This window comes from Chinchilla lanigera, unplaced genomic scaffold (assembly GCF_000276665.1).
Source record: "Chinchilla lanigera isolate Chin_1 unplaced genomic scaffold, ChiLan1.0 scaffold00046, whole genome shotgun sequence".
In the NCBI taxonomy this organism is placed as follows: Eukaryota; Metazoa; Chordata; class Mammalia; order Rodentia; family Chinchillidae; genus Chinchilla; species Chinchilla lanigera.
Genome location: NW_004955447.1, coordinates 4,899,972 through 4,926,130, shown reverse-complemented (window position 1 = coordinate 4,926,130; position 26,159 = coordinate 4,899,972). Strand labels below are relative to the sequence as shown.

The 26,159-nt window shown below is 38.4% G+C and overlaps 1 protein-coding gene across 1 annotated transcript in view; it reads right to left on the bottom strand.

Annotated features, from left to right (window-relative positions):
- Window positions 1–10,199, bottom strand: part of LOC102010210 (transmembrane protease serine 11A) — a 50,561-nt gene extending 40,362 nt beyond the window's left edge. The window contains exon 1 of the mRNA XM_005392828.1: window positions 10,093–10,199. Within this exon, the coding sequence (XP_005392885.1) occupies window positions 10,093–10,103 (11 nt within the window). The 5' untranslated portion in view covers window positions 10,104–10,199. The remainder of the gene's footprint in view (window positions 1–10,092) is intronic.
- Window positions 10,200–26,159: the final 15,960 nt, after the last annotated feature.

The window sequence follows — 26,159 nt, the reverse complement described above, 5'->3', positions numbered from 1 at the left end:
TTGGTGAGACCAATTGAGTAGTCCTTTAGAATACCTCTCCTTCTAGACCTGACTGAATGCTTTCCTGTGGTGATGGTTAATTTGTTCTTCTATCTCCCTTACCTCCTACAAGCTGGAATTTAGATGAAAAGCCTTGAATAGATTGGTTAAATTCATTTGTCAAGAAAACTTCAAGTTTGGTACATTGTACTTTATATTGCATCCTATCAGGAAATGAGGAAATTTTTACAATTCTGGAGGAAAAAACATTGCTTTTTTTAGCATCTTGTGAATAACAATTGTGCCAAGTATTTGTATATTGTATATTGTATCAAGTATTTATTTGTATGAATGTTCTTCTACAGCTAACTTCTTAACAGGCTACACTGGTCTTGTTTATCTTTTACCACTAAAAACTAATAAAGTTCTTGGTAGAGACTAACAACTTTATAAATTTGTATCAAGCAGGTACTGAAATAACAGGCTGAGAGAGAAGATACCTGATTTGTTAAGAGTCTAGCGGCTTGGGAGGGCTCAGGTCATTTAACTCTGTTGCTCCATCTCTACAACTTGCAGGTATAGTAAAGTTTTTTACACACCTATTAGTTTATCACTTAGTTTGTAGATATTGGTAACCAAAATTATTTGGGAGCAAAAGATATTTCTTCTTCATATTTCGTTCATGCAGTGCTTTGTGCCAAATGAACTTTTCACAAATAATGGTTGATTTATAAGAAATCTTTCTTCTTAATATAAAAGTCACTCTACCTCTGTTTGGGCATAAGTAATAAATGTATCCAGTAAACCCAATGGAGCTTGAGAAGACTGAACTCTGTGGGACAGGAAAATATTAACCACATGAGCCCTGATAAGGGGGAAAAACTAAACCAATGCCATTTTGTATTCTAGTGCCCATTTTAAAGCTTAAGTTTCTGTTTCCTTAAATTTGTTTCTTGTAAATTTTGTCTTAGTTACCTAACCCGATTCCACCCCATACTGTTGTAAGACTGCTTGTCCCCTATGTAAAATGTCAAACACCTTTGTTCTTTTGTCACAAGCTAAGCCCATGCTTTGTAGTATTTCTGTAGCTTTGCTAAATCATGTCAGCAACCCCCTGACCTGGAACTAGACCCAGGGCTAGACCTGGAACTAGACTGTATAACTATTCTCCTCTCCTGCCCTTTGGTGTTGGTGCTGGGTCATGCACTGGGTGCCCACCGCTGGCCCCTAATAAACTTGCTTGTCTCTGCATCCGGCCTCCACGGGTGACTCCATTACATAAGTGAATTTGCCACAACAGCACTAACTGATTGCAGAAGGAATCTGGAGAAGTGGAGAACTTGTTGTGCAAGGGCCCTGTGATGGACAAGATCTGATATACTCAAAGACAGCAGCAAACAGAAGCTCCCCAGTGTGATGTTACTTAACCTCTTCAGTAGCTTGAAGTTGAAATCTTGGAGACTGTTCGGCATAATGTAATCACCCTCCAAATGAAGAAATATTCAAAACACATAGAGTTCTCCCATACGTGTAGTAGAGCTGGTAGTCTTCTCAAACTTCAGTCTTCTCACTTTTAGAACACACATTTATTCTCAGTGTCAGACTGACTTTCTTTTTACTATACTTGAGCTCTTTGATAATATCTATTATTTATGTATTCAGTCACGCACATGTACTCAATTTTTGGACTCTTCATTTTCTCGGAGATTCCTATCAGTGTGGCACCAAGTCATTGAAAAACAAAAAGGACCACCGCAGAAAGACTAGAACTCAAGAATATTTACAAGCTTTAAAATCTATTTTGTGACCATGGTATAATTCTCCTAAGTAGAACAAGTGGAAAAAGTAAATGAGGGCTCATACTCCTTCTGTCTAGATGTAAAAAGCCACAAGGTTACAGACTGAACAATGGGACCATTAGCAGAAGAAGGTTCCATACCCGCTGATACACTGTTCCAGGGCATGGCTGTCACACTCCAACAGCCCCAAGAGGAGCTGTAAGCACCTGGGGGAAATGGTGCCAATAAACTAGGGTACAAAGTTGTCATTTAGAGTGTTCGTCCTTTGGAGAAAACCCCTGGGAATTATAGTCCATACAATGCCCAACATCACATCACAATAGCAGCAGGAGCACAGGTTAAAAATGTAGCTCTTTAATTCTGTATGAATGAACTTTGAATCTACTCCCAACTTTTATAACAAGTAAATAAACAAGAAATACGTGAAGGTGAAACATATCATCACACTGCCCTTCTGGATAAGCTGTGTTAATCATTTGCCTAATATCACTTCAGATTTGAAAAGAAGTACACTTAGTAAAATCTTTTGGTGTCTAGACTATGAATGGAGCTGCCCGTTTTTCTCTGTTTTATTTATATTCATAAAATAAACAGAGGGATACTAACTTTCTCTTGCTTTGTAACAGATTACTATAAACTTAACAGCATACAGCAATACTAGTTTGTAAGTTCACTATTCTGTACATGGCTTGACCTCACGCATCTGAAGTCAAAGTGTTTGTTGGGGCTGCTTTTCTTGTCTAACACTTGTGATCCTCTCCAAGCTTCTCAAGTATGAGGCGGAACTCAGCTCCTTGAAGCCATGTTGAGGTCCTTGTTCTCTTGCTGCCCTTCAGCCCAAGCCTTCTCTCAGCTCTTGATGCTGTCCATTCTTTTCACTTGCTTCTTCAAAGCCAGAGGTAGAGAATCGACCTCACATCTACTCTTTCTCTCACTACTGATCTCTTCCAGTAAATCCCAGTCACATGTACGGCATCACCTGACAAATTTGGACTCCCAAGGACAATTTCCTCCTCTCCAAGTCAACTAATTCACACCTTAGTTACATTGTTAAAATCTCCTCACAATGGCACCTAGATTATCTTTGATTCAATAGCTGGAGAAGGTATATGCACACAAGTTGGTGGGGGTCTTGGGGGTCATCTTAGAATTCTGCCTTCCATCACTACAAACGTACATTCATGAAACTGACAGAAACCTGTACACTTCAAAGAAAGCACATGAAAGTAGGGATGGTGGAGTGTGCCTGTAATCCCAGCACTTATGAGAATGAGACAGAAGGATCACCCCAAATTTGAGGTCAGCCTGGACTGCATAGTGAGACCTTGTCTCAAGAAACAAAACAAAAAAGCATGTGAGTGTCAAATCTCATTCTTTTAATTTTTCTAGTCAGTGGTAATGGGGAACTATTCTATGCTAGCTATAGAATAAAAATAAGACTAAAGGATATTTTCCTCAAGTAATAATTTCAGGAATACAAAGGAAACTCTTGGAAATTAAAATGGGGAAAAAACTGAAAGTAATCCCCTATCATGAGCTAACTGGCCCTCAGTATTCTTTTAAAGAAAGAGGAAATACAGAAGATCCCTATTCTGAGCAATACAACTTTTATCTCCAGAAAATCCCACTTATCATGTCCACTACATCTTCATTGTTTTAATTTTCTGTTTTGAGAAGGATGTATTCATAGAATTTTTTTTCTCAAACGTTGTAAAAGAAAATTGGTAATCATTAAATGAGTTTTGTGACTTTATTTTCTGCAGTCCTACAGATTAAATGAGACACACTTGAAGAATATAGAGAGCAGTATGAATTGTTAACCATCTGCATTGCTCTGTGATTTTCACCTATGTGAGTTCAAAAACGAGATAAGCAAAGACATTGTGACATCCCCACCACAAGGACGCTCCTTTCCCTAGAAAGAAGCCTTCCCAGAAGGGCAGCCTCTCTGGTTGCTCCATCTTTGGCCACATATCCTGTATCATTTTATCTACATCTTCAAAGTTTTCCTCTTTTAGGATTGTTTTTCTGCTTTCTTTTAGCTATGTTATCATTATACAAATGTAGATACATGTGGCTATTAGGAAAATGCTCATTTATGGATCAGCTACATTTTAATAAGTCTTCATAAGAACAGTTTTTTGAAGTTCCAAGTGTACTATCTGATAGAAAAAGAAATTGTTGTGCAGCTTACAGACAACCTACAAATCTACCTATCTCCTCAGTCAGCTTTAACAAAGTGCTAGATGTATTCCAGGGAGACAGTGTCTGCAAAGATTTTGCTCCTTTTTTCCTAGCCTGGGACTCATCCCTGAAGGGAAGTTCTACTAGAACCAGATACTCCTTTCTAAGAACTGTGGTTCCACTGAGCAACTCAGCCTTTGCTACAAGGAAACAATCTTTTTTAGTGTCTTCATGTACTCTGATATGTAAATATGTGGCTTTAAATTTGCATGCACTTTCACAAACTTAGGAAACTTTCTTCTCCCTCTGGAGAGTGGATTCCATAATATTGAGAGAGCTAATGTGGAGGGGAGAAGGGTTTTGAAGCTGGACAAACAGGAGGAATTAATGGCCATATTTGGGGCTGTCTGTAGACTGACAGATTTTATTTAATTTGATACATTTTTCATTATGTCAAATGGGTTCACTGTATTTTAATTCTTGCTGTCTATGTGCAAACGTATGGTGTACAAGATCCTGACGACAGTATTTCTCACACAGTGTTCTCAAGTAATGAGGGGTGGGGCATTTCCCATATTCAAATAGGATTGGTAATAAACAGTTTAAGTAAAGTTAAATGGGATCCTCCCTTCTGACAGTCTCAAACCTTTAATGATCTCAAATGAGAGTAAAGGTGGACAGATTTCTGTCCTGGTTTTCTGTGTGCCCTGGACACTGATACAATCTCAGGGCCTTGTCTATGTCACCTACCTCTCAGATACTTGAAAAAACATATTTGCTGAATTGGAATGAAAACAAAGTTTTTCAAATATCCTTTTTTATGGTCATCATCTCTTTTGATACTTCTTGGAATCTCACATCCCAGAGAACAGTTTCAAAGAGGTGGCCCGCCAGTGTTCCCACAGTGTGATTCTCCACAGCATACTTTCATAGTTAAAAAGATGGACAGAAAAGAAACCAAGGAAAAACAGTGTATTTCTCCTGTATGTAGCGCCCAGGTGTGAGTGGCGAGGAGAAGGTCGAGGGCCAGGAGAGAAATGCAACATCGGATAAAATATCACTGTGAGTCCAGACCAAAGATAATTTCTCTAGAAAATGATGAAGATATTCAGGCTGAGCTGAGTTCAGGGTCACAAAGCAGGAACATCGAGAACCCAGGAATGAAAAGACTTTTACTTCCTTGCTTTTTTTTTTTTTTTTTTGGTTTTTTTTCTAGTACCAGGAATCGAACTCATGACCTTGCGTGTGCCAGGCAGGCGCTGTGCCACTGAGCTAAATCCCCAGCTCCTCAGTTCCTCATTTCTCTAGGGAAATACCTTATCTTGGTCCCAGGGATGAAAATTGGGCAGACTAGGAAAAAAAAGCAGGACACTGAGAAATTTGATGCTGGCAGAGGAGAATATGAAGTGGATGGATGGGGCTGCCTTCCCCTGACTCCCCACGGATGTATTTCATCACCCTGGAGAACCCTTCCTGACCTGCGCTCAGCTGCTCCTGCTCATCACCTCTGGCTGCTGGGCTGAATTTATTCCACGTTCTCAAGACCTACCAAACCTTTACACAATCCTCATCAGTGAAATTAACTCTGGGTTCTTATACCTTCTAGGGCTTTCTGTTCTTATTCAGTGAATGAGATTTCTTTAGTGATAGCCTACGATAGACAAGCATTTAGCTCTTGTTCCTTTTGAGATCACAGTAAAATATAGTCACTGAACTTATACTTTGGATTAGTGATAAAATGCGGTCACAAGCAGTTTAAATAAATGAAAATTGTTGAACTGACTTCTAATTAGTATGGAATAGTACAGCATGAGTAAGAACCAAATCTCTCAGGCCAAAGTAATTAAGTCCAAATTCCAGCCCTGCCACTTACTAGCTCTGCCGTGTGATCTTTCTGTGTCTTGCGTCCCCCATTTGTAAAATGGAAATAAAATTAATATCTATCTCCCAGGATTAAATACATTAATATATATAAAATAATTGGCATGTGGTTAAAAAATAAAAGCTGTTATCAACTCTTTGTTTTATTATTATTACACACTTAGTAGAAATTACCCATGCAGAGAAAATTACTCTTCCAGTATGAGGATATATACTGTACATAATTTGGTATCAGTAAAATTTTGGATTCTAATGATGTCTTGGAATGGCCTCCCGGCAAGGAGCTCAGATGGTAAATATCAGGAAGCATCCAGGGTATTCCTAGTGGAACATTAATCAACAATAATGTGTTTTGCTGTGGCCCAGAGTGACACAATCAAAGGAAGATGGTATTTAATAAGAACAATATAAGGGAGTAAAGGACTGATAAACAGAAACTGAACAAAATTTATCACAGAATGGTTCTATTTTTTTCAACAAAATTATACCTAAAGTTCTATATTGTATGTGTGTTTTGCTTTAACACATTTTAGCATAAGTTGTAGCCTCACCTATTAAAGTTTATAAGGTATAATGGAAAAAAAAATGGAAATTCAGCCTATATGTATGTAAGATGAAATATATATGTGTATATATATACATACATATACATATATATATATATCTCCTAACAAATTACTTCTAAGGAATTATGAGTTATTGTGAAATTTTTACTCCTCCTTTGCTCTTTCACTTATGTATCCATCTACCCCCCTACCCATATTTGCTTTTCACAACACTTTATGCTTGGGCATCATACTGGACTTAGAGGGCTAAAGAGGAATAAGACTTGCTCCTTACCATCCACAATTCATGGTACAGCATTTAATATTTTGTCTCAGTCTCTGCTATTAGGTTGAAAACAATGAAATATTGTAAGCTTATTTTCTGTAAATATTGAAAAATAGTATGAATAATAAATTTCCATTAGGTTAACAATTATGAGAGTCACTTTTTAAAGTCCTTTCATTCTCCAGCTGTCTGGTATAATTTTCTATATGGATTCTGGTGTGCACATAGGAACCTGCTCTTTAGGGCCAGAGGAATCTGGCTTCAGATTCTAGCTGTGACTTCTTGTATTTTGAGAAAGTTCTATGAACTTCAGTTTTCTCCCCTGTGAAGTGGTGATAATAACTACCACCCACATGTGGGAAGCCACGAAATGGGCGAGTGAAGCACTCCAGCACACAGCTCTGAGCTGGGAGTTTCCCTTTGGTGATCTCACGTAACTGGTACCACAGCATGGTGGAGTAGGACTTCCTTATTGGTGACATTTTGCTAATTAGGAACCAGAAGTTCAACAGGAAAAGCAGCACAGTCACAGAGCTGAGGGCACAGAACGCTTTGAGCGCTGGACTCCAAAGCTACTGTCCTGTTTGTTACCAGGCCGGCCTGATAAAGAACATGAGAACCTTCGGTAGAATATTGCTCCAACGTTGCTCATATTGTTTGTATCTTCAGTCGGTCAGTTTCCTGGCATTGCCAAGACATTTCAGAGATGTATCTATTAACAAATTGGGGATAGAAAGGTGTGGATAGTTGCCTTGTAAAACTCAGCAATTGTGTTCTGGGACAACTGTCCTTCCTCACTCTGTAAAATGAGTCTGACATATCAGGACTGCAAAGAATAAACAAGATAATACACACAAAATGATTCACATTTAGTAAATAGATAACAAATGATATCTGTTCTTACAATAATTGCAAATAAATCACTACCACCTGTGGAATTAGATAATTTTCTGGTCATAAATTCCTATAATCTTAATTTCCATGTACTCTCTAGGTGTCTCTGCCATTCTGTCCCTTGTGTCTACTAAATATTATTTACTATATGCCAGGCAATTGGAAAAGGGAGGTACAGTCACGAAGAGGATGTTACAAGTTTGCTTTTAAATCTCAGTGATAAGCAGGTGCAGTAGTTCCCATCTGTAACCTCAGCACTCTGAAGGCTGAGGCAAGATTCTGAGTTCAAGGTTGGCCTGGACTACAAAACAAGACTTTGTTTCAAAGCAAAACAAAATGAAATATAGCTCTATGATATGAACATATATTTCAATCCACTGACTGTAGAGAGAAACCTACAGTATGGCTAGTTCTGGAAATTTTACTCAAATTTTGAATTAAAGGGCAGTTCTTTTTCTCTTAAAAATTATCAAAATGAAGAAAAAGCAAGGACCGCTGGTTAGTTAATGACAAGTTTTGGCCTCCCTGCCAGGTTTAAATTCTAGATCTTCTTAGTGTGTGATGTAAGGCTAATTACTTTCTTCATCTATAAAGTAGAACTAATTAACTAATGTACACATGCACGTAATAGACCTATGAGTTTATTGAAAACTAAGAAACAGGTAATATTCAACTGATAAATTAGTCATTAAGTTAGTCATTAGTAAGTAGAGTTTTAGAACACGTTAGGTGTGGTCACCCCAAAGTCACTACACTAAAAACATGTACCACGGAGAAGTAGGTCACAGAACCCACGGAGAGCACGGTCTGTGAGAGCACAAACGAGATGAAGATGAGTTTGAACACAGCTTCCCTGCCGTGTTTCTTGTAAATCCAGAGATAGGAACACTGCAGTTACCGTGGAATACATTGGAGAACGGGTGTCAGTGAGACACACGGCGCCCTCGTAGTTATCAGGCATTTACTTTTCTTCCATCCTGTGAGTGTGACCTGCCACCTCCTGCAGGTGCCACCAATTCCGGAGCAGTGTTCCATGAACGTGGCTTCAAGGAACCATGGTGGCTCAGTGTTAACCACTGCCTCCTTTATGAACCTGTGTTAGTGCTTCCCGGGGCACTGCTCACCAACCTCACTCCTGTGATTATTTCCCCTAAGCTGCAAGCATCTCCGTAAGTATACAGTGTTCATTAGAAAGGAGTGTTTTTGCTGCGTATCATCATTAGCCTTAGTATTTTAAAAAGAATAGATTTGGGAATATGGAATATGAGTACTTGGAGGTCTTGTTTTTTATAGATCATGATTTCCATAAAAGTGGGGTATACATTTTCAAATACAATGAGTTTTGATAAGTAAGCAAAACACTGGTGCGAGATGTTACACTCATTTTCTCATTCACCTGCTCAGTAAATATTCACGCAACAAGGATTCTATGTGAAGCACTGAAGGTCCTTTCTGAGTCTCTGTGACCATTTGACAGTTACCGTGCACCCTCTAAAGGACTGACACAAAGGGGCACCGCATGAGTATGGAAGTCCAGAAATGCCCACTAACTTAGTGACCGATGTTGTTTCCAGGTCTCCTCTCTGAAATTCCCTCGGTGGTGTTTCTGCCACCAAGAGAGGCAGCAGTTAACAAGCAAGACAGGACTTTACAGAGCTGAAGACTCAGGCATTAGAGCTGTGAATCTGGCATCTGACACTGGCGTCTGATGGAAGCACACTCAGCTTCCATCTTTGGGCGTTAATTGCACCTGCTCTACCAAATTCACAAGGCTGTTCAATGCTTAAATGAAAGAAAATGGGTTAAAATGTTTGGAAAATTAGTATAAATGCTATAAATGTAAATAATGATGAAATATCATTATGACTGTTCAAAATCACTATTTTATTGTGCATGAAGTTATGCCAAAAATCTTAGCTTTTCCTCTGCTTTGCATATGAGAAAGCTCATTTTAGGAAAAAAATTGAAATAAATCACATTCTCTTTTTATTCAATATTTAACAGGAAAAATTTTAGACATTTTTCTCCAGTTTTAATCTCCTGTGTCCTCATGGCCCCTGCAGGAAGTCTGGGGTCTTCTACAATGGAGACAGGTATTTCTGCAGCCACTGACTTCCTGATCTGCATTAGTGCACAAGGACTGCTCATGAAGTAGTAGGAAAAATAGGTAAAGAAAGGACATGTAGAACATGGACTTGACAAAAGGGATGCTGGTTTTAACACAATTGATGTGCTCCCTGTCTCAGAGTCAATCAGGATACCAGATTGCAAGTTTTCAGTAACTTCTAAAGTCCCAACTATTAGCTATTGATCTTGGCAACATGAACAAAGCCAATAAGAGATTTTTATACAAAACAAGTTGATTTTAAACACAGAGATTAATTAATCCAAGTTGCTATAAAAGTTTCAGAAATGTCATAAGCTGATTGAATCTACTAAGGATACCACACCAACAGTCTCTGATGTTAGGCATCTAGTCACTGACAGTAAGCGAACAGACATTTACAAATGAGAATTAACTTACCGATACATCATCGACAAGGGGGATATGATCGTGTAGGTCTGCACCCACTGAACTCGATCTTCCAATCAACCTTATGACATCTCTAGCTATATTAGAGATCTACCACTGTAAGAAATACGGAAACAAATTACAAGTAGTTGAAATGAAACTAGTTTAACAAGTCTGAACAGAGATGCCTCAGCCTATAGAATAGCTTGAAAGAAACATAATCCCAACAAGAAATAGGATTTAACTTTTTTGTTTTGTGCATTGACTGTTTTTTTAAGAAGAAGGAGCTAGCTGCAGAGATTTGAATGACAAGCATTTTAGGAACGCACTGTGATTAAGAGTTTAAAGGAGATTATGATAGGCATACAAATATATTAACAAAAACCACATAAAAGCTCTCAGTAAAAATAATCAAACATTCTTCAAACTGAGATTCATACTATAACTCAGGAAATAATCTTTAAATTCTTGTTAAACAACAAGAATCTCTGTGCCTTACAGGGGCATGGTGAATTTATCAGAACTTAATAATTTCTTTTAAAAATATCTTCTGAGTATGGATAAAAGAATATGAAGCCAGATTTTCCCAAAATGAATTACTATAATAAACATGTATAGAGAAGCATTTATCAGAATTTTTAAAAAGAAGAAAAAAATACTTCTAATTAGAAAGTTTCCAGGTATATGCGCTCTTCACAAGTATTAAAACCTTAGAAATGAGATTGAAACCCTGCTAGATTATGCCCTCCTCTTGGTTCCCTTCACTCTCCAGAAGCAACTGTATTATTCAGAACATTCCTATAGAATGTTCTAGGCATTTACACCCATGCACACATGTATCTCTAGACAAGTGACCTCAAATTAAAAGTGTTTTATAAAAAGTACCATAGGCATTCTTTATACAATGTGGTTTTTCTTCACTTAATATTTTGAAGATCTTGCTATTTTGGAAGACCTACCTATTCTGTTTAACAAATACTTGAAATAAAAAAATGGATGTTTATCCTTAATATACTCTTATAACCAAAGGATAACATTTAAAGGAAACTGTACTCTAGATGAAGGTTTGCAGCAGTTAGGAAAGGACATTTGAAATAACCTTAGTGTGGCATAGAACATTAAACACAGGGACTCTGAAGAGTTACAGTGCCAAGCTTCAAATCTTAGTAGATTCCCTGGAAAAAAGGAATAATAATAGCAATTTATAATATATTGGTGCAATGAAAATGAGTTAAGATTCGAAAAATAGTTAGAATAGGACATATGAAAAGAATAGACACTTCACAGAAGAAAGTTCAAAAGACCAATTCATACATAAAAAATAATGTTCAACATCTTTGGCCATTAGACAAATGTAAATTAAAACAATACTAAGATTCTACCTCACTCCAGAAAGAATTGGCATCATCAAGAAAATATATAAAGGGCTGGACAGGCTGAAGGGATAAAGGAATCCTTCTACATTGTCAATGGGAATGTAAAGTAGTACAACCATTATGGAATTCAGTATGGAGATTTTTCAAAAAATTGAAACTAGAAATTCCATTTGACCTAGTTATTCCCCTTCTAAGAATCTTCCTGAAAGAGTTAAAGATGTCACATGACAGTGATACATGCATACCCATATTTATGGCAGCAAAATTTATAGTACCTAAATCTTGCTACAAAGCTATATGTCCATCAATAGATGACTGAATAAAGAAAGTGGGATGTTTATGCAGGATGGAATATTACTCTGTCATAAAGAAAGATAAATGAGTCATTTGTAGGAAAATAGATGTACTTTTAGACCATAATGTTAACTGAAATGAATCAGACACACAAGCTTAATTATTGCATAGTTTCTCTTATACCCAAAATATAAATGACTAATAGAATAAAAGGTAGGTAGTAGGAAATAGGGAGATAGATCTTCTGCAAAAGGGAAGGGAACCAAGAGGTGGAAGAAGAGTAGAGGGGAGTTGAAGGTGGTAACAAAGAACTGAGGTGTTATGTACTTGTCCCAGTTACCCATGAGGAATGTGATCATTATGTACTGCAAACATGAACTTATAAAACTGAAAATTAGAAAAAGAATAGTATATCACGTAATGGAAGCAGTCCAGAAATATTGGCTAATTACTATTTGGACTGAATTCACTTGCATATATTTAACAGAGAATAGCATCACAGGAATTTGGATTTATCTGAAGTTTTCTTTTCATCAGGAAAGTACAAGTGAAAGGAAAAAAAAAATATATGATATATCTAAGGAAATGATTTTGATGATTTTGCTTTGTAAAAATTGGCCTAATCTTCAAGTACGTTACAGGAACATCCATAGGAAGAGAGAAAAAAGTCCACCTAATGATTCACTGAGCTGTGATGGTTAAAACACCCGGCTTCTGAAACACCACAGAGGACAGAGTCTGAGCTACTATGTACACTGACTGCAAAGCTAGCTGCTGCTTTTCACCACTGCATTTTCAACACGACAATGCTTGTCACTCGTATCAATTTTGGAATTTTCTCCTACAAAAGAGGACAATAGCTGAAGAAAAACTCCATCAGAGAAATATCATATCTCCCTTAAAGAAAGTATACGGCTATGGTCTCATTAAATGACCTTTATATGCTATATTTTTCATCATGTCACATTAATTTCAGCAGTAGCATAGCATATTTTTGTTACATTGACAACTTTTTTTTTTTTTTGGTCCTTTTGAGACAGGGTCTCGCTATACAGTTCAGGCTGGCCTTGAGCTCACTTTGTAGCCCAGGCTGGTCCTGGAACTCGCAATAATCCTCCTGCCTCCACCTGCCAAGTGCTGTGATTACAGGCGTGTGCCACCACACCCGGCCATTGACAGCTTTATAAAGTGATATTTATTACAATAAATTTCAATTATAAATACAGATTTAGTCATAAATAACTGCAAATAAATAGATGAGTTACTGACATCTATTTAATTAAATGGATAAACTGAAGGGATAATTGACTTCATGAACACTAAAATATGACTGTTGACAACCATAATAGTTTACATGTTTGTCCCCAGCACATCAGAGAAATTAGTTGGGACAGTGTAGTGTTTGAGGTGGTACCATGTAAAAGGTAGGTTAGAATGGTGACCAAAGACTGCTGGCCACAACCTCCAAGAGTTACTACTCAATTCTAGAATTTACATTAGTATTAAACCACTTAATCTTCTATCCTCTTATAATCAAAGACCCAGCAAGCTAAGCACCATGACATTAGGAATGTTTTCTCTTTTAAATATATGCAAGTGAATTCAATCCAAATAGTGATTAGCCAATACTTCTGGACTACTTCTATTACATGATGTACTATTCTTTTTCTAATTTTCAGTTTTATAAGTTCATGTTTGCAGTACATAATGATCATATTCCTCATGGGTAGTTGGGACAAGTACATAACACATCCCAGTTCTTTGTTATCACCTTCCATTCCCCTCTACTCTTCCTCTGCCTCTTGGTTCCCTTCCCTTTTGCAGAAGATCTATTCGAATTCCTATTCTCTATACAAATAAACAGGATCAGAGAAAAGCACACAGACAAACTAATCTGATTTTAATTCCTGACTGACACTTCAGTGGGCTAACACCGCCGGCGGCGGTCATTCTCCGCTCCCTAGGCCGTTCCCGTTCCCTCCCGCTCCTTCTGGCTAACAGTTTCTCACCTCTCCCCTTTCTCTGTACCCTTCCCCCTCCTCCACCTACTCCCGTCTGATGGCCTGGCTCCTTACAGCGCTGTTAGCCTGTGCCCACCTCAAGGAAGACCACAAACTGTGAGTTAAAATGAGAAGTGTAGTATTTCGCAGTTTTGAGAACCACAGCCAAAATCAGCAGGGCGAGCTCTCCCTGGGGAGACCCCTTGCTTGCTGCTTCAGCTGTGGTAGCTCCGGAAATCCCTCGGAGTGTGTCCCATAACCCCGCTCTCTCCATGTTCCCATTGCTCTCTCCTCTCTTCCTTCAGAATTCTCTCCTTTTGTCTCTCTTTGTTTTTTTTTGTTGTTGTTGTTATGAAATATACATAACGTAAAACTTACCATTTTAACTACTTTTAAAAGTACAGTTTTCCTGTGTCAAGGACATTCACCTTGTTCTGCAATCACTACGGTGTATCTCTAGAGCTACTAGAGATACTATCATCTCAAACAGAAACTCTGCATTCATTAAATACTAACTCCTCATTCTCCCCTTCCCCCACTCCCTGGTAACCACTGTTCTGCTTCCACATTAAAACATTACACTGTAATTAATTCACTGAATTAGTTAATTTTAATTAAATGATCCATACATTTTGATCACTCTAGTGACCTCACATGTATGGAATCATATGGTATTTGTCTACTGTGACTGGCTAATCTCACTTAGCGTAAAGTCTTTGTCACATTTCATGACGAGGTCATTGTGCAAAGCATGAGAGATTACTCAGAGTCAGTGTCCATGTAACTCCAGAGGGCCCAGAGGGCCTGCCTTAACCGAGACGCCTCAGCCTGAAAGAATCTCAGGAAAAACCAGCCCAAAACTGAAGCATCTGTGGCTTTTTATTGATAGAACCAGGAAGCAAACCAAAGGAAAAAAGAAGGATGTCTGTGCAGGAATTCAAGTAGTGGGCAAGGGACGGCGAGGGTCATCTGTTTAGGGCCAATCTAAGTGATAAATCAGAGTTCGGGGAGGAGAGGGCCAGAGCATTCATTCCCTAAGCCAATGTGTTTTGCTCTTACTTGGACTTGTGGCCATCCACTGCAGAAAGTTTGCGGCACGTGACCCCAGGTCCATCTCATACCGACCTCTGGCCAACACCCCCACTGATTCTCAAGGTTATCTGTATTGTACCACATATCAGAATTTCTTTGCTTCCTAAGGCTGAATACTATTCTAGTGTCTATGGTATATGTATCTTAATGCTTGTTTATTTGCTACTTTTCCAATGGACTGTTGTAAATTCTACCATTTTTTGTGCATGTTTATAGTAAAATAATGATGTTCATTTTGAGATACTAATACATGCATCTAATAAGTCTTTGTTCATTTTCAGTTGCTTTACTCCCTTGCTTTTTCTCCATCTCCCTCTTCCCTTGCCTTATCTTTAAGATCTACTGTCTACTCAGCTCTTATTTAGTTAGTTAGTTAGTGAGTGAGTATTTTAGATTTTTCATATGAGAAAACATGCAATATTTCACTTTCTGAGTCTGGTTTAGTCTGGTATTCTTGAGAACCTTCCACTTCCCTTCAGATAGCATGATTTCACTCTTATTCATATCTCTCTTGTTTCTTCCTCTTGCCTGATTGCTCTGGCTAACGTTTCAAATATATATTGAACAGAAACTGAGAATAGACACTCTTGTCTTGTTGCATATAGGATACATTTTTAGTTTCCTTCCATAATGCTGGCTGTGGGTTTGTTATGTACAGCTTTTGTCAGTTTGAGGTAAGGTCTTTTTACATCTATTTTATCCAGGTTTTTACTGCAAAGTGATGTTAGATTTTGTCAAAGATCTTTTTCTGCATCTGTGAATATGATTGTGTACTTTGTTTCTCTGATTCTAATTATGTGACATAGCACATTTATTATTTAATGTATGCTGAGCCATTCTTGCATCCCTTGGATGTGTGAGTTTTTGGGGGGCGGGTGTTGCTGCAGATTGAACTCAGGGCCTTAGACCAATTTACATCCCTGCCATTTTTATTTTTTATTTTGAGATAAGGTATAAATCACTAAGTTGCCCACAGTATGCTTGAACTTGAGATCCTTTTGCCTTAGCCTCCTGAGTGCTGAGATTACAGGTGCGCATTAAGGTCTTTAAATGAGTTGTTGAATGATTTGAAAAGATCATTGAGGATGTTTGAATCTATGTTTTGATATCAGGAAAAAGTTAACTTCATGAAAAGTTTGAGAAGCACTGGCATTAGTCCTTTTCCAGAGGTATAGTAAAATTCAGTGGTGAATCCAGTGTGTTCTGAGCTTTTCTCAGTTTGAGGAGTTTTTATTGCTGTATCATTATGTGGATATTAATCTGTTTAGATTTAGTATATCTTGTAAGTTCAACTTTGATAGGTCATATATGCCTATGAATTAACTCAGTTTTTAAGATTAATCCATTTATTCAAGTAGAAATTTTCAAAATAACTTCTATTAATCTTCTATGTTTCAGTGATCTACTATAATTTTCTTTCTTTTGTTTGTCTCTAATTTTGTTCATGTTGGCCTTTCCTCTCTTTTGGTAAGTTTGGCTAACAGTTTAGCAGTCTTATTTATTTTGTCAAAGAACCAACTCTTCAGATCATTGATCATTTGTATTTGTTTTCTAGTTTTAATTTCTTTAATAGCTGCTCTTTATCATTTCTTTCCTCCTAATGGCTTGGTCTTGTCTTTTGTTTTTCTAGGACCTTGGGATGCCTCATTATTTATTTGGAAGCACCCTTACATAGACACTCTTCGCTACTATTTTCCCTCTTAAAACTGCTTTTTTGTGCTCCATGGATTTTTACATCTTGTATTTCTATTATCACCTGTTTCTAGGAATTCTTAAATTTTTCCCTTGATTTCTTCAGTGACTCATTAATTTTTCAAGAATGAATCATTCAATTTTTATGTCCTTGTACAAGTCCTGTGGTTCTCTTACTGCTTATTTCTATTTTCATTCCACTGTGATCTGATAGAATACACAATATTATTTCAGATGTTTTTTATTCATTGCAACTTGCTTTGTGGCCTAGTACTGGGGTCCCCAAACTCTCCACCGCAGACCACAGTTACCGCATGTTCGGAACTGGGCCACACAGCAAGAGGTGAGCAACTACTGAGTGAGTGAAGCTTCATCTGTATTTGTAGCTGTGCCCCATTGCTCAGTTTAACACATGAGTTCTGCCTCCTGTCAGTAGCATTAGGTTCTCAGAGCAGTGTGAATTCTATTGTGAACTGTACATGTGAGAGAGGTAGGGTGTGAGCTCCATATGAATATCAGATGCTTGATGATCTGGAGTGGAGCTGAGGCAGCGACACTAGTTCTGAGGAGTGGCTGCAGATATGGATTAGCAATACCAGAGAGGTCTGACTGCACAGAAACCAGAATAAACCAATTACTGAAAGTCTCCTATCAAAACCCTATCAATAAGTGACAAGTGACAAGCTTCATCTGGAGGCAGGATTCATAGAGGCGAGTGAGTTGATGTCCTTCAATTGTATAGCTGCATCTTATGGCAGAATTCAAATCAGAGTCTGACACTTCTTTAGTCTTGCATGGTCTGCACCTTATTTTATTTATCACTTCTAGATGTGTCTCCTTCCTGCACTACACACTTGTCTTAATTACAGTTTCTGTAAGCTCACAAGCTAACCCTCATAATATGAGTGAAAAACAAATATTTTCACTGGAGAGCTTCATTGAAAAGTGGGGAAATCCAATGATGAGAGAGCAAAGATCCTAAGACTGCCAACAGAAAGAAAGTTACATTTAATAGAAAATATCATCTCACTTAAATTGTGTCCATCGCAATGGGTGATTCGCATTTTTCATGTCCATTCTGTACAATATGTAGCAGCAAGTTATCTTCAAAATTGCTTTGCCACATGGAGACAGAGCACCCTACACTGAGACAAGACTTTGGGGTTTTTCAGAAGGAAAACATGAACATGAAGAACAGAAGTAATCATCAGTTGCTACCACTTCATCAAATGTGTCTGCACTGAGATCATCGCCCCTAGTGGGTAAGTACTTTGTAAAAGCTAAGAAACCCTTTACTGTTGGTAAAGAGTTGATTCTGCCTGCTGCTAAGTGTATTTGACATGAAATTTTAGGGAAGACTGCAGTTCAAAAGGTGGTGCGTGTTACACTTTCCACTAGTAACATAACTGGATGAATTCACGAAATGGCAGAGTATTTTGAGACACAGTTTTGGGCAGGATTAAGGAGTCACCATGGTGCACCATCCACGTTGACTTGCCCACTGATATTCACTACAAGGTGACAGTGGTTTCTTTTCCAAATTACTTTTCAGGAGGAAAAATATGTGCATGAGAATATGTTATGTGCACTTTTATTGCCAACCAATACCCCAACTACAGAACTGTTCAATTCTGAATGGTTATAAATTAGGAAAACTGAACTGATCACGCTGTGTTGGTATATGCACAGATGGAGCCGCAGCTATGACTGGACAGCTTTCTGGTTTCAGGGCTTAGGTTCAAGAGGTTATTTCTCAATGTGAGTCTGAACATGTGTTATGCATAGAGAAACACTGGCTAGCCAAAAAGGTCACTTGTGATTAAAATTATCAACCTTATAAAATACTTGCTATTTACTAAGTCTGCACAGCTCTGTGAGGAGATGGACAGGTTTTTCCCTTACACACATCAGTGAGATGGTTTTCTAAAGGTGGATCACTGGCCAGCATTTTTGGGTCATGAAAGCTGCTCCAGAGAGTTCTTTTATAAGAACAGTGATCACTGGCAGCACATTTCATTGAAATAGAGTAAGTCACAAAACTTGCTTCCTCATGTGACATTTTCAACCTGCTCAATGAACTGAGTCCGTCTTCAGAAAAGAATGACAGCTACTGGGGATGTAGCTTAGTGGTAGAGCACTTGCCTGGTATGTGCAAGGCCCTAAGTTCAACTGCCAGCACTAAAAAAAAGAGTAACAACTGTGCTCAAGATGGCAGCCAAAGGGGCTGCATGCAGTGGCAAACTGGAATTAAAGGGGTGACAGGTGAGCATAGTGCTTTTTGACATATCTCAAATATCACTAGAAATTTTGGAAGAGACTGAGCTGGGCCTTATTTCTGTAAGCTGGTCACCTATCTCAGTTTTCAAAAAGACTTTGAGCATTACTTCTAAACCAGAAGGCACCTTGATCTTGGAAGAACAACCCGTGACCCATGTATGAAAAAGCCATGTGAATCCACTTTGTACTAGAAGATTAGTTGCTAAAGACTGCAAATGATGGTGGTCTTCAAATTATGTAATGGACTTGAACTATCCCCTGTCGTCTTGGTCCATGAAACCAGGAATAGCTGAGTACTATTTTTTTTCCCATTAATTCAGCCCCTGAGGCACAAAAGGTAGAGACTGTTGATTATCTCACTCCCCAGATGTGGGAATTCTTTTGTAATAATTTTAGTGAATAGGGTTTTTATGACCCTATCATGTACTCTGACAATCTCCCCAAGGTCCATGGTGCTTGTGTGTACATTTAGAGTTGTCCTGGATCTCTTAGGTAATCTTCTCTTTGTTTCCTGTTCTTTTTTCATTTTACTGACAGAATGTTTTACTATATCCACCTTGTCTTTAAGTCCTGATACCCTTCTTGATTCGTCTTGCCCACTGCTGAGATTTTCAATTGAGTTTTTAATTTGATTGACTTGAGTTTTTATCTGATTTCCTTCTTAGAACCTCTATCTCTTCACTAAAGTGGTCTTTTATATTCTTTACTTGTTTTCTTTAATGCATTCAGTTATCTATGTACGTCCTCTTTGAGCTGACATTGCTCAGTTTAGTAACTGATTCATGCAGGTGTTTACTTGTCTCGTATTTGACCTCACTGATCATTTTAACCATCAATTTTTGAAGTTATTTGTATGGTATTTCACTCACTTCTGTATTTGTAGGATCACCCATTGGGAAGTTATCATTTTTCTTATTGCATTGCCTTTTTTCTGATGGTTCTTGTGCTTTGCGTGTTGGAAGATTGTGGATCAGTTTGCTCTAGCACTATGATGGAAGTATCTTTAGTAAGTGCTTGTTTCTCTGCTTTGAGTGTGAGCCAGGATGAAAGCTCTCACTCAACCCACTCGAAGTAAGGCTCAGTCCCCAGCACTACATTCCAGGGAGAGTACAACCAGTAGCACCAGTACCCAAAGACCCAACCGTATAGCAACACATAATATATCCAGTTTCTTCACCAAGCCCTCTACTGTTTCACTAACCATAAACATAAAGGAATGATAATATGAGATAGCCTAGGGGAATAGAGAAAAAAAAAAAGAAATTTAGAGAATTTTTAAATGGAAAGAGAAAAAATAAAAATGGAGGTTTTCAGATTATATTAAAAAAGAAGGGAGAGATAGAGGAGGCTTGAGAGGGACAGGAAAGAAAGAACAGGGAAAGAAACAGAAGTGAAAAGTGAAAGGGTGAAAGGAGATGGAGATTGAAGAATAAATTGGCAGAAACACGAAGGCCAGAGGCCCAAGTAAAACCCTTTGTGGAGCGGAACCTGAAAACACAGGTGAAACACTACAGCAGCAAAGCAATCACCAGTACTGAATACACATACTAACAGAGAAAGAAGGAAAAATAGATTTTAATGATAGTATTTATGTACAAGTAAACCTCTGTCCAAGGAGGAAAAGCCATTTAGAGTAGACAGAAGGTTGAGCTCTGCTTCTGTATGGTTGTGGGTGAGTATGCGAGATGTCTGCCAGTGGCTGAGTAGTTCTCACCTCCAACTTCACCTCTTCTGCACCTGAGAATCAGGGCGCCCGAAAGTCTGAGCTCCCGGCTGAACCTGACACTTGTGTGGTCCATGGTCAGATCTGGGGTATGAGGCAAAGTTCCATACATTTTCAGAATTGTGATCAGTGAGTGGATTTCCTCAAATGTGTGGAGCCTAAGAAATAGAACAAAACAAAGAGGAGGAGGAGGAGGAGGAAGAGAAACAAAGCAATTGTCTAAGTTCTTTTTAAATTGTCTCTGAGTAGGGTCACTCTAATACCACTGGGCCATTTGCAAGTCTTCCTTAATCTTTGTAGTTTGCTTTCACTGAGCTCATAGCAAAGCTGAATATGAAAGTTTATTGTCTCCTCAGGGGTTCTCTGAGCATGTGTCCTGCCCTGTGCACACACATAACCTTGTGGATTCTAGTATATGCATGAGCTTCCCAAAGCCTTAACCCCCAAAGTTTCTCACTCCCTAAATTCTGCACCCAGGTTCTCAGTGTGTCTGTTGCTTCCCACAACTTCATCAGCCTTGCGAAGTAGTTTAGCAACATCTGCCTTGAAAGTGCTTCCCTTCCTTGAAAATAGTCTAGTTAATAAAGTAAATTCAAGTCTCCTATAGTCAGAGACATGTCAAATCTGACAAACACAAGTTTTTGAGGGCAGTTTCTCTGATTTTTTTTCTCTGGAACCTGACACGCACAGTGAAAAGGTGAGCTGGTCTCCTCAAGACTGCCATCCGACCAGAGCGGCGGGATCAAAAGTTAAGTTAAAGCACCGCCAAACTCTCCTACCCCTTTGAAAATAATACAAATATACTTGCCGATACACTCGTACAGAAAACATCTAAGTAGTACATTACAATACAACAAGCTTCTATGAAGCTAACAGCTAACATAATAATTCAGCATTATTAATAGTGTGAGGGAAATCATCTTCAAGTATTTGAAAGGTTGAAACATGAAAGAGAATTTAGAATCACTGGGAGTACAGTTAGTGACTGTCTAACTGTGGGGCTACCCGCAGAAGGGGTGCTTTGCCATGGCTATAGTAAGCCCTTTCTACAGCGCTTGCTAGTGCTGGGTGATTCTTGAGGAGCATGCTGCTTTGTGCCATGACCCGAATGTCTGTGTGCTCCTCTCTCTCTCACACCTGGATCTCTCATCCCTAATGTGGCTGTGTTTGGACCCAGTCCTGTGAGTTGGTAAGGGTTAAAGGAGGTCAGGATACAGGAGGGCTGCTGTCTCCTGCCGCAGAGTGTCCTTGCAGCAGAGTCCACAAGGAGGCGCCAGCGCCCGCGAGGAAGGAAGAAATCTCCCTACTACAGCTTGACAGCCCTGAGCTGACTTCAGTGTCCAGCTCCAGAATGGTGAGAAAATAAATTCCACTCTTTAAGTCTCACGGGCTGTGTTCTTTCTTTATGGCAGCTGGAGCTGAGTAATATAATCTAAGAGAACATTCCCTGGATGTATTTACGGTAAACGACTTTCTAATTTTCTCTAACTCTAAACCTCCATTAACAGACAAATACCCCCAAAACCCAGTGATGCCATATTATTAAGGTTTTCTTAAAAACTAATTTCTTCTAACATCAAAAGTACAGCTTCTTCTCTTAGTCTCTGTCCTTCTTAATCTTCTTATCCTACCTTGTTAATAAATTACTCTTTTTAAAATGCTTTCTTTTTAGTTCCCCTAACAAATGTTTAGTTTTAAAAAATTATGTATTTGTCTTGACAACGTTCCAATTTCCATCTTACTCCATTTTTCTTGAGTATTTCTTTCTTATGTGGTTGACCCATGATTTTCTATGCATACTTGCTCTAACTTTTCTACATTTAAGTCCTGCATTTTCTTCCAGCTCTTCGAATTGTATGCGAATGTGTTTACATTAACTCACATTCAGTTTCTGCAGACATTGTTCTCTAAATGCTCTCTATTTATTCTGTAATCATTTATATCTATTTAATTATCATGATCTGTATAAACTCTCCTCAGAATCTGTCTCCCAATTTACATAAGAATCTACATCCCCCTTTTTTTCCTACCAACATTAAACTTATGTCACCAAACATAAACAATGTCTTCTAACAACAAAATACTGTTTGACTCAGCCATTCCCTTTCTAGATATCTTCCTGAAAGAGTTAGACATCATATTACAATGATACATGCATACCTATATTTACATCAGCACAATTTGTAATAGCTAAATTTGAGAAACAGTCTATATGTCCATCAACAGAAGAATGAACAAAGAAAGTGTGCTATTCACACATAGTGGAGTACTACTCTGCCATAAAGAAGGCTAAATTTCAGTCATTTGTAGAGAAATGGATACACCTTGAGGCCATGTTAAGTGAAATAAGCCAGACACACAAGCTTAAATATCACATTTTTAAAAAATAAGAAATGCAAATTGTATATAAAGATAAATCATGCCGGAGCAGTTCTAGTTGGAGTGGACAGGGTGTACTCGGAACCCACTCACTCAGTCACTCTGAGTCTCCCGAAAGACGACGCCTGTGTGCGTCCTTGTCCTTGCTGTGTCAGGAGGCACTGTTTCCCTGCTCCACACAGAAGGGACGGTGGGGATTGTGGTAAAATAGAGATGCGAATGTATTAATGTGCTTGTTCTGGTCAATGCTATCAGTCAGTGTAGCTTCAAGAATTTGTTTGTAAACATGGAAATCTGTGTAAATTAAAAGATTAATATTCAGAACTTTTTTCAAACGGCCGCAGTGCTGAGAAATGAAAGCATATTGGTTATTGTACATAGAATGCAAGGCTAATCTTTTTGGCTCAGCCTAACAACTTTGGCAAATTTATTCAAGTGGAGAAAAATCTGCCCCCTTCCTTCAATGATTAAATACAAAGGTGGATCACCGATCCTTCTCTAACCTGAAAAAAATGTACTGAGATGTAACTTATAAGTTCCCAAGCCCAAGATATGGGACATTACAGAATGTCTGAGTCTCAGGACATGCACGTAAGTAATTCAGCTGGAATTGACTCATGTTCCACCTTTCCAGAAATGTTCTATATTCTTGCTTACCCTTATATTACTCCGTCTGTGAGGTACAAAGCGCTGCCTTTCTTAAGATTTAATTGTATATCTTGGAATATTAACTATTTGAACATTCCTCTAAATGTTTGGTAGGTTTTGAAGTTTCTGTTTTGTAAATAACTTTCTGATGTTCTTTGATGGTACATCTACTAGTAGTACTATTTTCCTTATTGATTTTTAGGAGTATTTTACATATTTCATATGTTACCTCATTAAAGATGGGTTTTTAAGTATCTTTAATCCTATCCACGGTGTTAGTTGCATAACAGAAACTGTTAATACTCAACTGCAACTTTTCCCCTTATGGTTTATAATTGTGATGTTTTGTTTCCACGATTCTAGTCACAAACCAAATTGCATGAGAAGAGAATCAAATTTCCCAATAAGGTCAACATCGAACCCAACCACTGAATTTGATTTGGTGCTCATCTAATTCAGTTTGCAATCAGAAGCATTGAAAGAATTAAATTTATGAAGCACGGTACCACTGTAGTTACTTAGAGTACAAGACATAGACAAAAGTGATTCTCACAAAGAAGAAACAAACAGATAATAGCATAAAGTTCTCTTTGCGATGCAGAGTGGTAATTTTGAACTGGGAACTCCCAAATGGCCTGGCAAAAATCTTTTGGAATGGCACTGTCATGTAGAACTCTTCCTTTCCATCTCTTCTTCCTTCCTACCGTGCCATACAAAGGTCAAAACTATATTACATTTGGTGGTCTCTTTCTGACTCCTCTACTGCATGTGACCATGTTTCTTAGCATAGATTTCCCCAAATGAGTCTCTTTGTTATGGTTTGTGTCTGGAAGTCCCCTCAAAGCTTCATGCAGTCTGGGTGCTGGCTTCTAGAGTTTGTGATTGATCCATGGTCCAGTGCTGGGGTTATGGGTGTGAGAACTACACCTGCCCTGGAGCGGGTAGTTTGCACACAGTGTAAGGGAGGGAAAGAGGCTGCTTCTCACCGCTCCTCCCTTTTGCTCTTGTTGCTTTTGCTGTCTTTTGCTGCCATGAATTGTTGCTCTTTGCCATGTGCCACTCTGCCTGGGAGCCAGCCAAATATGGATGGCTCCAACCTGCACAAACTGTAAGCTAAATAAACCTTTCCTTCCTTAATTGTGGGTGTCAGGTATTTTATCTCAGCAATGACACAGAAGTAACCAAGACACTCTTGAACCTTAAATCCTATCTTGGGCTCTTATGGTCCCAATGTGGTCCATCAAAATGTAGTCCCATCAAAAGTGGTCCCAGAAAATGTAGGACTACCTTAGTTTACTGCCTATTGGATGGAGGATGCTGCCCCAGGGGTTGTGAGGCACAAATAAATTTCCTGGAGCTTCCAGGCAGAGGAGTCAGTGTTAGGTCAGGCAGTTGAAAAGTAGAAGGGAGGAATCCCTTTTACAAAGACAGGAGGTTGACTAGTTCCTGTTAAATTGCCTTGTTTCCTTACATAGGGATAAAAAACATGTGAACTCTACCAAAGCTGATCTAACAGGAGTTGAAAGTAAAACTATGGTTATGAGAGACTGAAAAAGACGTGTAGAGGAGAATGGCAGGAGGAGGTCGGTCAGTCGGTGTGAGGTTATATTTGTTTAGAAGGGAAATTTTCAGGTTGCTCATAACACTGTAGGGCAAATATAGTTAACAATAATGAAACATATAGCTCAAAATAATGAGGAAAGGATTTTAAACATACTCACAACAGACAGCTGTTGCAAATGTTCTAATTGCCCTGATTTCATCATTCCACAATATATACATGAATTGAAACATCAAACTGGGCATCAGAAATACATACAAATGTTATGTGACAATCAGAAAAGCAAACCTGAGGGCTATTTACAATCTAACTATAATCTAACTACAATATAACTATGTATAATCAGTTAAATGTTAAGTTGAGAATTCTCACTACAAATTTTTATGTCTTAGGGAAAAATAATAGGCATGGCTATGGAGCTGGCTGAATATCTAATAGATTCCCAAAGTCTGAATACTTTTTTTTCCAATGTATAATACATCTAAAATTTGTTAGGTCTCAGACCTAAATTGATGCCTCAAAATACATTGACACCTTGGGTTGAACATTGAGCACAGTTTTTTGGGTATTTAGCTGCTATTTCAACAAAGCACACAATATTCATGGATACCATGGCCCACATCAAAAGATATAAGAAAAGGGAGCACTCTTTAATGATTTCCTTCATTGGGCTGAGACCCGAATTTGAGTTTTTTTTTTTTTTTTTTTTTTTTTTTGGTAATAGGAGTGAAACTCAGACCTTGCATTTGCCAGGCAGGTGCTTGTGCCGCTGAGCTATATCCCTGGTCCCAAGTCATCTTTTTTTTTTTTTGAGACAGGGTTTTGTTATGTAGTTCAGGCTGGCCTCAAACTCACTATGCAGCCAAAGCTGGGCTCAAACTTGCAGTGATCATCCTGTTTCAGCCTCCCATGTGCTGGGATTATAGGCATGTGCACCATGCCCAGCCAGATTTAGATTCTTACATGATATGGCCTGTGTCTAGATGTCCCCTGAAAGCTTCATGTGACCATAGGGGGCACTTTCCAGAGGTAATTAG